Raw genomic sequence first — 15,567 nt, 5'->3', positions numbered from 1 at the left:
AAAGCCTGGTGCCTTAAGATCAAACTGGTTCTCTAATGCCTTTTCCATTGTGATGGCTGACTTACGGAACAATTTTTGTCTTTGAGATCAGGGTGGTTCCAATCTTGCCTAAAGGCCTGTTTTTTAGGATCAGGAAGTCTAGTGAGCCTTCCTGGTCTTTGGTGGCTTCAACTGGCTGTAGTGCAACATGTCTTATTACGCTACTGACTAGTATATTTCATATTTTGTAGTTACTTTCTGTTGCTTCTCTGACTCACGTGTTGAATGGGCAATTATACAAATTGAATAAATAAAATTTTTTTTAAATGTTGCTCTAGCCATCAACATGCATAGGAAAAATGACCGTATGACTGTAACTTTGTTGCTGGCAATCCTTATGATTTATATTGATATATTGACCATCATTTGTGTTGTAAATGTTCTACCTTGATGAAGGTATCTTTTCTTTTATGTACACTGAGAGCATATGCACCAAGACAAATTCCTTGTGTGTCCATTCACACTTGGCCAATAAAAAATTCTATTCTATTCTAAAAGCATAATTATTCGGTGGAATATTGAATTCCTCTCTCTTTAAGTTCAGGGGAAGCAATTGTAATAGTCTTACTGACTGTTATTTACAAATAACAGCTATCGAGGATAGGTTTATGACCATACACAAGCAATATGTTTTTTTGTAACATTAATTTGACTTGGTTGCAGAAAAACCTAACATTATCCAATAGAAGAATTTGGTGTTCCGTCCCATTACTCAAAATGCGACAAATAGAGAAAAATGAAAAATAACTATCTAAAAAAGCTGAAAAAGAATGTGCATAATCCTTTAGTTAAAAAACTGAAAACATGTTTGAGCCTTCCTATTACAAGTAAACTGGGTTTGGCCCACATATGGTGGTTCAAAATAGTTTTGTTTTTCATTAATAACAGACTGCCTTTGTTGATGTACAGAATAACTTTGTCTTTGAAACTTTTGTAGGAAATAGGAGGTATAGGCTGAGATGAATTGTCAGTGACAGTCAAAGTTTCAGTCCTATCCATACCTCTGCTTAGAAGTAAATACCATTACACTTAATCCAATTTATTTCCAGGAATATATTATTTCATAGGAAGCGAGATTCAGGAAAGTTCTTGCTTAACTTTCACAGATCGCCTGCCTGCCTACCCACCCACCTACCCACCTACCTATGATACGTACATATAACTAAATCCTAGTTAGTTCAGTAGAACATGAAAATCAATAACTCTGTATACTTTTAGCTGCAATCTTCCATTAGTGCACCATTATTTTTCAACAATTGTTTGGACTTTTTTAAGTGTTGGGCCAAGTGAAGTTGTATATCAGTGAATTCTACCAAAATCTGAGAATGCAAGAACCACAGGTACAATGGAGAAAATTACTAATTTTGTTGCCAAGCAACTGCTGTCAAATTCAATGCCTCACAGTGAAGTTGGTGATGGATTCAGCTGTGGAAAGTCAAATGTATACAAAAGAAGGCAGGCAGCAATATTGTTTAATTTAATCTTGTAACAAACATTTCACAAACATATATGTTATCAAAAATTGCTTAAAATGTAGGGTTAGGATAATACTTGTTGAGAAACAGGTAACAATATGTTGTGTATTGTATTGTTGCTCATTGTCTATTCTGAGTTGGAGTTAAATAAATGAATTAGTCTATCCTTGGAACTAAGTTTGTCAGTGTTGTATATGGCCGGCGGCCATGTGACAAGCACTCGCAGATAATTGGTCCGCCGGCATGGCAACTGACTGGCGGGACTTAGAAGAGTGCTGATTGGCCGAGCCACTGATAGCTCCAATATAAAAGAGTTGTCAGGGCTGAGGAAGCCAGCTTGCTCCCCCAGTGTTTGCAATTGGGCAACTACTGTTAAAGTTAATGTTTAATAAAATTATTTGAATGGTTGACCCGCCTCGCCTCTGTCATTATGTTCTAAAGACAGAACAGTCAGAAATATAAAATGAACTTATTTTAAGAGACTGTTTCTCTAAAATAGGGTCAAGATAATGTTGTCAGGGGATGTGCCTTTACTTCTGAATATTAGAGTGCACATGAATTACACAGATGTGTAAAATGGCCTTGTGTTTGAAGGGAGCGTCTTTCATTTTAGCTTAGGATGGTTTTGAGCTTATGGAATGTAAGGAAGTGGATAAGGATTTTGGCAATGTGAACTCCTATACCTGTTGGCTCAATCTGTGTTCATTCTGTTTCCTTCAGGCAAGACATGTGTGGCAGGATTTGAGAGGTAGCAAATGGTTCTTTCAGAGATGTGGGATGCTACTAGCCTTGAAGGGAGTAAGTGCTGCACATACACACATACATCTTTTGAAGAGATTGTCAATCCAGCCATATTTCATACATTTCTTCTGACCCCCTTTTAGGAAAAATTGTTGAAAAGGTAATGTGGGTTACACTGTAGAGATCTGATTAAAAATATCATCTAAGTACATTAGTGACTCTAATAAATTACTTTGGTTGGCACCTGGATGAGGGAATGTACTTCACATTTTGGACACCTAGGCAACATTTTATATTGTTGATCATGACAATCTTTAAGATTATCTTCAATGGTTGGAAGTAGGAACCACCATGCTATATTGGTTCCACTACTACCTGAGTAGGTAATCCAGCCAGGATCATGGAGAAATATTGATTGGGTCCTTTCGTGTACCATTTTGGAATCTTGCAGGACTTGGTTCCTTCCCCTTATTAGTTATATGAGAGAAGTTATCCACCAGTTTGGAATGAAATGGCATCAGTATTTTAATTTATATTGCGACCCTGGGCAAAATTTGAAATCCCATAGATAGCTTGAATCAATGCCTAACTGGTGCTAGGGTGTGGGTAAGATAAACAAGCTCAGGTTCAATATGGTATTGCTGTTAACATTGGGTTCATTAGCTAACATCAGTCCCAGTATTTGCTGTTAGTTGGGTCAAGGGGCTGAAAATACCCGTGTGTGACTTGAGGTCCTCTCGGATGCACAAAGCTTCCTGAATCAATGAGTGGAAACAATAACTAGAATGTCCCTTGGGTAGGTTTGGCTGGTGTGTATTTGCAGCTGTGTCTGAACCTTGATGCTCTAGCAACATTAAATTATACTTGATAACTTCATAACTGGACCACTTCAATGTGTACATGCGGTTGCCTTTGAAGATGATCTAGAAGCTGTAACTTGTATAGAAAGGAAGCAGCCAGACTGCTACAGTAGTTGAAGATACCTGTTACTGCGAACTAGGATCTGTTTTGGCTGCTGGTAAATTACTGGGCCTAACTCAGAGTGCTTGTAGTTACTGTGGTGAAAGGTAGGGATTTATTTTTGCCTTGCCAAGAATAGTTGGTATATAAAAAACAAGGGAAAGTCTACTGCAGAATTCACTTCACCACCACAGGAGGTCAAAGAACTCTGAATTAAGCAGACTTATTGGTAGTAGACTTCACACATTCTCCCGTCAGAAATATGATTGGCCTGTGTGAGATCCCTTTTATTCAGGGAGGTCCTTAAAAGAGTTCTGTTCAAATGGGAACTTACTGTATTCTATTTTGGGGTTTCTTTTCTTATACATTGCTTTCGTTATTTGGGTAGTTGGAATGTTTTTATTTTCAAGATATTCTGCCTTAGTTTGTTCCTGTACCTGGTCAGTTAGATTGGGGTGGTTTATTTCATAAAATGAAAAATATTTCATAAAATAATCTAATCTCATTATATTTCTGTGTTCTCATGAGATCACTCATGAGAGTGTGACCTCTTAATTTTTTCGAACATAATTGACTGCTGTTGTATTATACAAAATCATGTATTTTCCTTAAAAAAAAAATCTGGTCTCTATAAAGTTGTGATTGAGTGATTTGAATATGAGATAGTGGTAGATAATTGATGAAGGTGTCTTACCAGATAACATGGCAAGTGATTCTTGGAAACAGTTTACTGGTCTTCCCATATGGATATTCCAGCCAGTGTCATAGTGACTGAAGTGGTAGCTTATTTGGAATTGTAGCCACTATGAGTAAATTGAAGAAAGTTAAGTTTTTCCCAGCTGTCTTGCTGTTTAAAATAATCTAGCAGAGGCGTGTTTGCAGAAATAGAACTGCTTTGAGGCTATTCCTGTTTCTTACCACAAGTTGTGCAAACTATCCACCAGCATTTGCAGTCCTTTCACACTTGCTTTAGTTCCCTTTTTGGATGAACTTTCTTGTAATGACATCCAGATCAGGGAAAGGAAATGTAATTTTTAACCACAGATTTTTAAACTGTACAAAGCGTAATTTATGAAGCTGGTTTAATTTTAAGGCATCATCTTCCATAGACTCTTTAGGGACAAATGTTGTGATAGGTGCCTATCTTTTTTTATTGGTTTTGAGTAATTAATTAAACCTGCTTAGTAATTTTCTCAGGTATTTTTGCAATTATTTTATTAATATGAATTGGTAGCTTACATTGTTAAAGTGGTTGCAAACTGCTAAGACTCATCACACACATCAAACATAAATTAATTAGCCAAATGATACATTACTGTCTAGTCATGCTGAAATTTGCTTTATGTAACCCAGTTTAGATAAAGGTTCTTCTTATGCCATGCAAGAAATGTATTGTATACCTGAATAGTAAACTTTTAGATTTTTATGAATTTTATGCCTGCATTTTTAAGTCACCCAGAACCATGAGTTATTAATATTTAATAATTGTCCTCTTCTATCAACAAGTTTTGGAAGGGTGTGCCCAAGCTTGAGACATCAATTGATACAACCCCTAACTATTCCTATTAGGACACTGGTGTTTTGAACTGGAAGATCTAAAGATGCTTTGAGGTTCACAAATAAGCTCACATAGCACCAGTCAGCTGCAAACAATGGTGAGAAAATACATGTTTAATCTTTTGAGTTACAGGCAAGTGCTACATATGCATTCAGATATCTCTGAAGCAATTTTTTTTTGGTGTGTGTGAGGCTTCAAATCTAAAATGCCACACAGCCCTGTGGTTAAGTGGAAGTTGTGCAAGGAAGAGGAACAGTGGCCAGCTAAAGGCAGAATGGGCAGATGCAGAATTGAGGAAGTGACCAACAGAGTTCACTTTCAATTCACACAGCCTGGCTTATCATGTCCTGCAGTGCCTGAGATCTATGACTCTCATTTCCTCCAGCTCTGAATATCAAAGGATTTAGCATGTGTGCACTCAGATATCGTATCAATTGGATATTAATCCTAATTTATTGCTCTACTGTACCAAAGTGCCCATCCTCCAGAAACAATTTTGAAAGCTCTGTGTAGTGCTTATGGTGTTGGATCAAGATAGAACTTGGGAATGATTTGGAGCAAGTAAGTTGAATGATCTGGACCCCGGGCTTGGCTAACCCTGGTTAGTTCAAATGAAACAGCAAGAACTGTCTCTCCAGTGCTAGATCTAGGCACGGGGGTTAGAGCAACAGCTTACGTTTTATATAAATAAATCATAAATCACAGTAATTTGAAGAGTCAGTTTTGGGGAGATACCAGGAAGAGAATATGTCTACTTGCATGAGGGTCAGTCTTCATGGAGATCCAGATTGTCAGTGGCAGCTAGCCCTAAGGGTTGCATGTTGCCTCTGGAATTTTTATTTTATTTATTATTCTATGCCATTCATCTTGCCAAGGTGACTCTAAGGCAGAGGTCTCCAAACTTGACAACTTTAAGGCTTGTGGACTTGAAGCTGGCTGAGGAATTCTGTGAGTTAAAGTCCACAAGTCTTAAAGCAAAGAATAGAATAGAATTTTTTATTGGCCAAGTGTGATTGGACACACAAGGAATTTGTCTTGGTACATATGCTCTCAGTGTACATAAAAGAAAAGATACATTCATCAAGGTACAACATTTACAACACAAATGATGGTCAATATATCAATATAAATCATAAGGATTGCCAGCAACAAAGTTACAGTCATACAGTCATAAGTGGAAAGAGATTGGTGATGGGAACAATGAAAAGATTAATAGTAGTGCAGATTTAGTAAATAGTTTGACAGTGTTGGGGGAATTATTTGTTTAGCAGAGTGATGGCCTTCGGGAAAAAAACTGTTCTTGTGTCTAATTGTTCTGGTGTGCAGTGCTCTATAGCGTCGTTTTGAGGGTAGGAGTTGAAACAGTTTATGTCCTGGATGTGAGGGATCTAAATATTTTCACGGCCCTCTTCTTGATTCGTGCAGTATACAGGTCCTCAATGGAAAGGCAGTTGGTAGCAATTATTTTTTCTGCAGTTCTAATTATCCTCTGAAGCCTGTGTCTTTCTTGTTGGGTTGCAGAATCGAACCAGACAGTTATAGAGGTGCAAACGACAGACTCAATAATTCCTCTGTAGAACTGAATCAGCAGCTCCTTGGGCAGTTTGAGCTTACTGAGTTGGCGCAGAAAGAACATTCTTTGTTGTCCTTTTTTGATGATGTTTTTGATGTTAGCTGTCCATTTTAGATCTTGCGACATGATAGAACCTAGAAATTTAAAGGTTTCTACAGTTGATACTGTGTTGTCTAGTATTATGAGAGGTGGAAGTATGGAAGTATGGCGAGGAATTCTGGGAGTTGAAGTCCACAACTCTTAAAATTTCCAAGTTTGGAGACCCCTGCTGTAAGGTGATTTCCAAGGCAAATCGTGGGACATCTCCTATGGAAAAAGAGTTGTAACTTTCATGCTCATTTTCTGAGGCTGAATGTCTCTTGTTGGCTATAAATAATATAGAATGTACATTATTTCTGGTAATATAGAGATAACCAGATTGATGTACTTGCATGTCTTCCCATGAAATAATACCCGCTAGAAAAAAGAAGTCAGAATGATATCCGGAAGTTATCTTCTAACTTACATCTGATAAAAAAAGCTTATCAGCTATTTTTTTTTTTTTTTTTGCTTTTTCTCTCATATGCTTTTTTCGTAGCAGCTCTTTTTACCATGAAGTTATTCTGAAGCTTCTTTACAATATTTAGCTCAAGGGAGATTCTGGATTTACAAATAAGATAGGGAAAGCAGGCAGAACATAGCCTCTGGAATTTCAACCCTGTTAACCAGCAGTGTCCATAGGAAGCATCTGTATTTTTCTCCCCCTGTGATGAGGTAATGTGTTTGTCCGTGTTTCTGTATTCCTTCTTGTGTTGTGTTTGTTTCCATCTCTGTGGGCACTCCGCAGGCTGCAGAGCTTCAGCTCTGAGTCACATGACCAGGAAGGAAGAGGCTTAAACTGGAGCTTTCCTAGAAGTACCCAACTGTCTCTTCCATTATGGTACAATTTTGGAATTGGGAAGAATGGTATTTCAAGTTCCAGTCTTTCTTTTGTTGGCTCTTTTTCCCTCTGTTTATAATTTAGTCATGGAGAAGAACTGTCCTGCTGATGGAGAAAACCCCAAACCAATTTACATCATTTATTTTCAGTTTGGTTGGAAAGAATGAAAAAGAAAAATAATGTTTATCTTCTGAGACAATTGTGGTTGTCACTAGTTACTCACTAGTTACTGTCAGCAGCTACTCCCCCCCCACCTTGATTTCACTGCATATCAATGGGGTGGAAGACAATTTTCCTATGCTTCAAAAAGGAAGGACTGATGTTTGATGAGTTCCTGTAACTAAGTTCCTTTCTTTACAAGGATCAGGAGTTACTTGATTCCTGGCACCCTAAATATCATCACTGGGGGGGGGGCGGCGGCGCGGGATTTCTACAATTTAGCATAATTTGTGATTCTCAGTGGCCTTTTCGACTTGAATTTAAAAAAAAAGCCTTGATGAGGAGCAGTTGAAAACTTATTTTTATTGGGAGAGCCTTTTGAGCTTAAATAAAAGTGGATGCAAAAATCAGTGATCTAAGTCAGAAAAGCAAATTAGTATCTTTCAAGTCTTCTTGGGATATAAATGCCAAATGGTTAGCATCCCTCTGTTCCTACTTGTGGGAGTGTATATACCCTGATAGGTGAAAGGCCCCGAGGGAGATTGAATAGCTATGAATTTAGAAACCCCCACAATGAGGATTAGATCTTGTTTTAACCCAGAATATACATTATTAAAATGTAACTAAATCGTGAATCGGGACAATTATAATCCCCTTTAAGAGCGATTGAGCGAATAGTAATTTATTTTTGTAATTCTCCTGTCCTTGGTTCAGAACTCATGATTTAAATGGTTTTTATAGTTGGCCGTGCTGCCAGCAAATTGATTTTACTTTTAGGCGAGAACCATTCCGCAGATAGCATGTTATCACATATTACTTATGCTTCCATTGTAATGCAGCTTTCAGGCTTTTTACCTTGTTAACAACAACTTTTAACCACCAGTGCTTTTATAGCTCTCCAGTAATGAGCTCTGTAAAAGCCCCAATTCATGAACTTTTTGCACAATCCCTTCTTCAATTATGAAGCATTACATTCCCAAAATAAACACTCATTTTGTTAACTGTTCTTTTGCCAGACTTGATTCTAACCAATGTTGCTGTACAAAATGTTAGAAAATGTCTTAAAAGTCTATGAACTCTCACCTGCTCTGATATTTAATATCAGAAATGCAATGTTCCTTGGCATTACAGTTCAATTAAAAGACACTTAAGCTGTTTTGTAGAAGAGCACTGTTGGAAGCCAAGGCCTGTGTATATTAAATCTGTGGTGTAGCAGCCTTTGTATCTTCAGGTGCTGGCTCAAAGCCTCTAACACTACAGTGAGAACTAAATTAAAGAGTCATGAACCTAACAGGTTGAATGACGTTCTGAATTTGTTCAGGCACCTTCTAGTCTGCTGCATCCTTTCTGTCTGGTATGTTTTCTCCTCTGTTTCTGGAATATGTAGCTCTCAGTATATTACTTACGGTAAAAATATTACATTTCAGATTTCTCACTGAGAGATTTTAAGTTCACTGAGCGTTTAGAAATAGTTCAAGAATGATATAGGCATTTCTTGGATGTAATTGCTTCCATTTCAACCCAGAGAGGTTAATGAAAAGAAAAATTTTCAGTCTTTCAGCTTTGCAGCTTTTGCTTGGGTGTCATGATAAGATTGGATATATAATATGAGTTTACACCTTCCACTCTTCTTGTTGCAGGGGAAAGTCATGACTGACATGGAAAATCATCTGTGTGAGGTGGTCTGGGCTGAGACAGATTCTCTTCCAGAACTAGATAACTTATCTGTGTAGTAGATTTTGCCCTAATTGTTACCCATGTAAATTATTTAGACTTGGATTGCGTACAACATGGCAGTGTGTGAGTTTTCTGGATGGTTTTTCCGCTGAGTTTGTTTTAATAAAGGAAAGTCATGGAGAACAGCAGGCTTGGTTATCAAATGGTGTGCAAGCTGTTGATTCCTTAGGGATAGGTTAAACACCGTCTTTTGTCAAAGTTATCTTAAGATAGTTCCATAAAAAACAGGAAACAGACACACAGCATTCCCCTGATACATAACCACACAGAAATGTGTTTTCACCTTCCAATCAGAGAGGCACACAAACATATCCTTCCCCTCTCTTGCACTGTCTGTCATATCCACAGGCGTTTGTACATACATACAACTTTATAGCCTTCCTTCCTCCGACTTTCCCTTTGCGCTGACATGAAAATCCCCTTTTTCTTGAAAGGTTAGCAGGGGGAAAATAAATCCTGTTTTCACAATGGGATCTTCCTTACTGCCTAGCTTGGGGGAAATCCTAGTTTCCAGTTCTGAGTGTCATTTGTCCCACCATGCTTGGAGTGGGCTTGTCTCTGAGCATGTCTGCTAATGTGCTAATATGTAACTGGAGAGAAGAGACATCTTAAAAATTAGCAGCTCTTCTAGCAGCTACACTCAGAGCCGGACATAGAAAGCATAGTGTTAAAAAGACTTTTTATGGAAATTGGTGAAACTGGTGCCAAAGAAGTTAGGAGACAGATAAGGTCCATTTAGCCATGAGGGAACTGAGATGTGGATTGATCAGTCACATGTTTTAATCAGGAGTAGACAACCTCTGTGGTGGTTTTTTACCAAAACTGAAAGCCCTTTGAAACATTGCATGGAATTATAGCAATAGCACTTAGACTTATATAAAGTTTTACAATGCTTTACAGCCCTCTCTAAGCGGTTTACAGAGTCAGCCTATTGCCCCCAACAATCTGGGTCCTCAGTTTGCCCAACTCGGAAGGATGGAAGGCTGAATCAACCTTGAGCCTGGTGAGATTCGAACTGCCAAATTGCAGTCAGCAGATGTAGCCTGCAGTCCTTCACTCTAACCACTGCGCCACACTTATAATTTTAATATGTTAAGTGGGAAAATTAACTATATGGAAATAAGCCTATTAACTGTATTTAAGAAATTGCCTTTAATGTATTATAAAGGAGTTTGTTTTAATTATTTTGTTGGAGTTTATTATTTTTTAAATTAAATTTTACTGTATTGCTGTTTTGAGTTTGAATACAGGTAGTCCTCAACTTACAACAGTTCATTTAGTGACAGTTCAAAGTTAGAACAGCCCTGAAAAAAGTGGCTCGTATGATTGTTGCAGCATCCCCATGGTCATGTGATTTACATTTGGATGCCTGACAGCTGACTCACATTTATGACGGTTGCAGTGTCCCAGAGTCTTATGATCCTCTTTTGTGACCTTCTGACAAAGAAAATCAATGGGGAAACCAGATTCACCTAACAACCGTGTTACTAATTTAAGAATGCAGTGATTCGCTTAACAAATGTGGCAAGAACATTTCAAAAATGGGGCAAAACTAACGTAACAAATTTCTCACTTATCAATATAAATTTTGGGCTCAATCATGGTTGTATGTTGAGGACTACCTGTATATAGAAATGGTGACTCCCTGATAAGTTGAGCTCTAAAGAATGAGTGAATAGAAATTTAAATATTTGAATTTTATAAGGAAAAAACAACAACACTTTTCACTATAACAAAACCATAATTCGGAGATAACCCTGCTTTTTGGGTGGTATCTTATAAATAAATTATATACAGCATCTTCCTAATCAGTTTCATCAGTTTCAGTGTGGCTACTTCTATCACAGTTTCTAAGATAATGATGCAATTAGTGGTCCCATTTTTCTGACCTGTAGTTCCTGGGAATGGCTACCAAGGTATTCAAAACTACTGCTTGTCTGTTCCTTTTTGGAAGGTGTGGGGTGGGGGGGAGGAAAGGAGTCCCTGCAGAGTTGGAAGAAAAGAGCCATTATTTATTCAGCCTACCAGCTTTGATTCTTCCTATTCATGATTTCTGAATTTGGGCTTAAAATGTATTCCACTGTGTTTGATTCTTCCAAATGTCCCAATTGTATCCTCATTTTTTCCTTCCTGCGTGATGTGGCTCATTGGGGACATTTCTTCAAGACACTTGAAGAAGCTTGGAATTTCAGTTTGTAGAGTTGTTTTTAATACATTGGAAAGGTAAAAGTTTACAAAATTAAAAAATGGTAAAAGTAAATAGAGGAAGCAACCTCCTGCTAGATAATAAATGCAAATGTATGAATTTAAATTTAAAGAACCTTGCACCCATTATTATGCTCCCATTTTTTTCAGTATGTCTATATTTTCTCAACTGAATCATCAAAAGATTAAATGCACCATTATTGACTGATCATAATCAACTGAAACTGAATTACATCGTTGACTTACTTTGGAAAATTGTTTCATATTGTAAAGGTGAAAATGCTACAATAATTACTTGTGTGAAGTAAGGTTATGCATAGACCAGACAAGAATTCCAAATAATGTCAACAGAAAATGATTTTTAAGGGGAGGAGCATGTAATTGCATGTATTATTAAAGGAAATATAAAACAATATCTATTGATGCTGATACTCCATGTCTGCCCGCTTGAGCATGAATAGCGCATCTTTTAGCTGTAGTTAACACCAATGCTATGTCATTTATCCATTTTCTTGTAAGTGTTATTGCAACAAGATATTTCACTTGAGAATTCATTAAATCCTCTGTTTATGCTTGCTCATATTTTTTTCCCCTTTTTTTGAGCCAGCATACATTTCTGAAGAGTTCTTTAAAGAGACGCATAACCCAAATTTGGAAAACATCAAAGCAACCATCACTAAAATACACTTGTAATGGAATATGAGAATGACTTGCAAGATTCTCTTTAACTCTGCAACAAAGTTAATGTTAGTATAGCTGGGTGCTTTTTGTCTCGACTACTTTGTGGGGCTGACCACTATCTTGCAAATCTGAAAGTACATTCCCCTCTCCATAGCTTTACAGACCATGAAACTAGTGAGTGCCCTTTCTGAGAAATTTGTTGCATCCCTATTCCTTCTACAGGCACAATTGCCTCTTCTCTGACTGTTGCCTAGTCTGGGGTCTCCAACCTTGGTCCCTTTAAGACTTGTGGACTTCAACTCCCAGAGTCCCTCAGCCAGCAAAGCTCTAGGAATTGAAGTCCACAAGTCTTAAAGGGACCAAGGTTGGAGACCCTTGGACTAATCTACTGCTCTTCCTCCTGTCTCCCAAAGCCATTTTCACATACCATTATACACTGGAAGGTTCATTTCCTTTTTGTTTCTGAAAATTTGCTATGCATTTCTTGCGTACAAATGGATGACGATAAAAATTAATAAACCTGTTTTAAAAAGAAAACAGTAAGAGATGAAAATGGTTGTGTTTATGAAGTTGTTTACTTGTCAGCTAATTCTACTTTTCTGCTTTTATTTTTCAGTGGGATGTTCTCATCTGTGCATTCGTGCCAGCTTTCTTGGCTTGGATATAGCATCGTATTAGCACCCTGCTTTTACTACAGTCAGTAACTAATAACTTAATAAAGGATGAGGAGATTTGTCTACTGCAAAGTGGTTCTTGCCACTTCTCTCATGTGGGTCTTGGTGGATGTGTTTCTCCTGCTGTACTTCAGTGAGTGTAACAAATGTGATGACAAGAAAGAAAGGTCCCTGCTGCCTGCTCTAAGGGGTAAGATAAAACTTGGTGATCACCCTTGACTTAGTTTTGATTGTTGATGAGTGGTGCTAAATGTACCGTAATTTGAATGCCTAAGTGAAATACTTGAATTGGAATTGTTGGCAAGAATAATGTAACAGAAGTTCTTTCAACAATCCAGCCTGAATGTTGTAAAATGTTTCCCCATGTACGATAAAGCTCAAAAAGATGTTCAATGTACTGCAGCCTTCCTCAACCTGATCCTCGTCAGGTGTCTTGGGGCTACAGCATTAGAATTCTCAGCCAGTTTACTCACAATCTGTATGGACTAGAAATTCACAGAATTATACTTTTAATGTATCTGGAGAATAGCAAATTGGGGATTGCTGATCTGAGCTATTATCTAAGGTCCCTTCCATCTGGCATTTCAGTCAGACATTCACAAGGGGCTCAAACAGCACTCTTCAACTTGAATCCTAAACAGTAATTCCTCCAGTTAAATTTGAGTGTAAACATTTGCTACTGTTCATCAACGGGAGTGTAAATGGTTTACAGAACTGTTTTCAGAGAAGAAACCTACGACCTTTAAGATGAACGTTAACTTTGCAATTTAAAGATATTGATTAGCAAAATAACGGAAGTTTTTTAAAAAGGTTTCATTGGCTTTTGATATTCATTGATTTAATATATACACTGTTCATGAACAAAAGTAATATGGTTCATTATAAGTACCCAAAACAAATAATCTTTGCTCTAAACATCTGTGTATGGATTTACATACCATACAGTGCCATTCTGTTTTTGGTAAACAACGTTATGCTCTGAAAAAGAGCAAGAAATAAGAAAGACAAAAAAGTCTGGACAATGCAATGCCTGGAGAGAGAAAAGAAGAAAAAGAATTGGAGAAAAATCACACAATACAAAGCCTTGCAAATAGAAATAGAATGACTGGCAAAAGAAAACAAGCATAGCACCAATAGTAATTTGGCAACTTGGGTGTGATCACAAAACATCTGAAGCATCACTTGAATATTATTGGCATTGACAAAATCACTACAGGTCAATTGCAAAAAAGCAGCTTTAATTGGAACAGCTGACATTCTTTGATGATACCTCTAACACCATCAAGCAACAACATCTGCCTGTCCTTAGGAAGACTTGATAGGTGGATAAAAGTGATAAATACGGTCTATATATGTGGCTGACTGTGTGACTAACAATAACAGTGATATATTAAATTTGTATGCTGCCTGACTCAACAATTTTGGGTGGCTTACAACAATCAAACAGTAATCAACTAACAATCAAATAGTGAGCCAAAGAAATTAAAGACATGAGAATATCAAGAATCTAAATCCAAACCATTCCTGTAAAATACAGTAGCAAATATAAGCTGTGGCTATTACGGACTAATTTTAATCATTGTTAAGTAAACAATCATTCTAATACACAGTAACCAATTACAATAAGCAATCATTTCATAAGCCACAAACCGAAGAGGCAGTAAGATTGGTTTGACAAATTAGTCATGATCAATTGTCCTTTCTAACTTTTTAATAAAATTTATAAAAAAAAAGAGCCAGAGTGATTCTGATCCTCAAACTGGAATGGGATATATCACTTCTAAAAGATCTTTTTAACACCTTTCGTTTATAAGAGAACCGAAGTGCAACCCATCAGTTTAATGAATAATGGAGATGTCAACGCATTTACTGATTTGTGGACAAAACATGAAAATAAATCAGTAGACTCTACTATGTTCTACATATACAGTAGCTGCAGCCTTTAGCCTATTTTGCTAAAAGTAGATGTGCCTGATGTATTGCTTTGGAATGAAATGATCGGTTTCTCATTTTTTGAACCAATTCAATCAGCCCAATTGCAAAGGCCAAAGAACCTGATACAGCAAAAATGTCTTTTCTGGGGAAGATCGGAAAATATTGTTTTGTTTGTTTGAATCTTTTAAAGAGAAGCATTATCACCACACTGAATTAAGCAAGCTAGGACATGAAGTGGGTCATGAATGTTATATGATAAGTGGTTTATTCAACTTCAGAATTTATTACAAAAATAATTACATCTGATACTTACACAATGCAGCATTTCTTATTAAATCCCAGCTGAGTTCTGTTCTGTGAGCACATGCTGTAATGTAACTTAGTAATATCCCTCTGCTGTTTCCAAGTAAATGTTTCAGTGATTGTCTACTCTTCTGTGCTGGAGCTATAATCATAGGGCAGATCTTTTTACCTATTACGTATCTAGAAATGTGGCTATGCCTGTAAAAAACATTTTGTACAGAGCTTCGCTACTTGTAAATCATGTTTGTTGTTTTTGACAATGCATTTTTGAACATGCCATGGGATGCATCCCTAAAATAATATAGTGACAAACAATTTCTAAATTGTAGGATCCAATCTGGCTCGGACACGAGGACCAGAGGTTTTGTCTTCCAAACTTTTAGAACTGCTCTCTAGAACAGGGGTGTCAAACTCGGTTTCATTGAGGGCCGCATCAGGGTTGTGTTTGACCTCGGGGGGCTTGGGGGAGTGTAGCCAGTTCGATGTCACTTGTGTTTCGGCATCTGTGGTGGCCTGAGTGCTCTGCCAGCGAAAACAGGCTCCCGAGCTCCGTTTCTGGCTGTGATGGCTTCCTGCAACCCTCTGCCAGAGAAAAAGGAGCTTGCGAA

At 37.4% G+C, this 15,567-nt stretch overlaps 1 protein-coding gene across 1 annotated transcript in view; it reads left to right on the top strand.

The window, feature by feature from the left end:
- The window catches only part of GALNT13 (polypeptide N-acetylgalactosaminyltransferase 13), a 248,906-nt gene that overhangs the window by 12,779 nt on the left and 220,560 nt on the right, over positions 1–15,567 (top strand). The window contains 1 exon segment of the mRNA XM_058192641.1: positions 12,664–12,911. Within this exon segment, the coding sequence (XP_058048624.1) occupies positions 12,770–12,911 (142 nt within the window). The 5' untranslated portion in view covers positions 12,664–12,769.

The sequence above is a fragment of the Ahaetulla prasina genome, chromosome 1 (genome assembly GCF_028640845.1).
Source record: "Ahaetulla prasina isolate Xishuangbanna chromosome 1, ASM2864084v1, whole genome shotgun sequence".
Classification (NCBI taxonomy): Eukaryota; Metazoa; Chordata; class Lepidosauria; order Squamata; family Colubridae; genus Ahaetulla; species Ahaetulla prasina.
The sequence above is the reverse complement of the archived record's forward strand: the minus strand, read 5'-3'. Positions and strand labels throughout refer to the sequence as shown.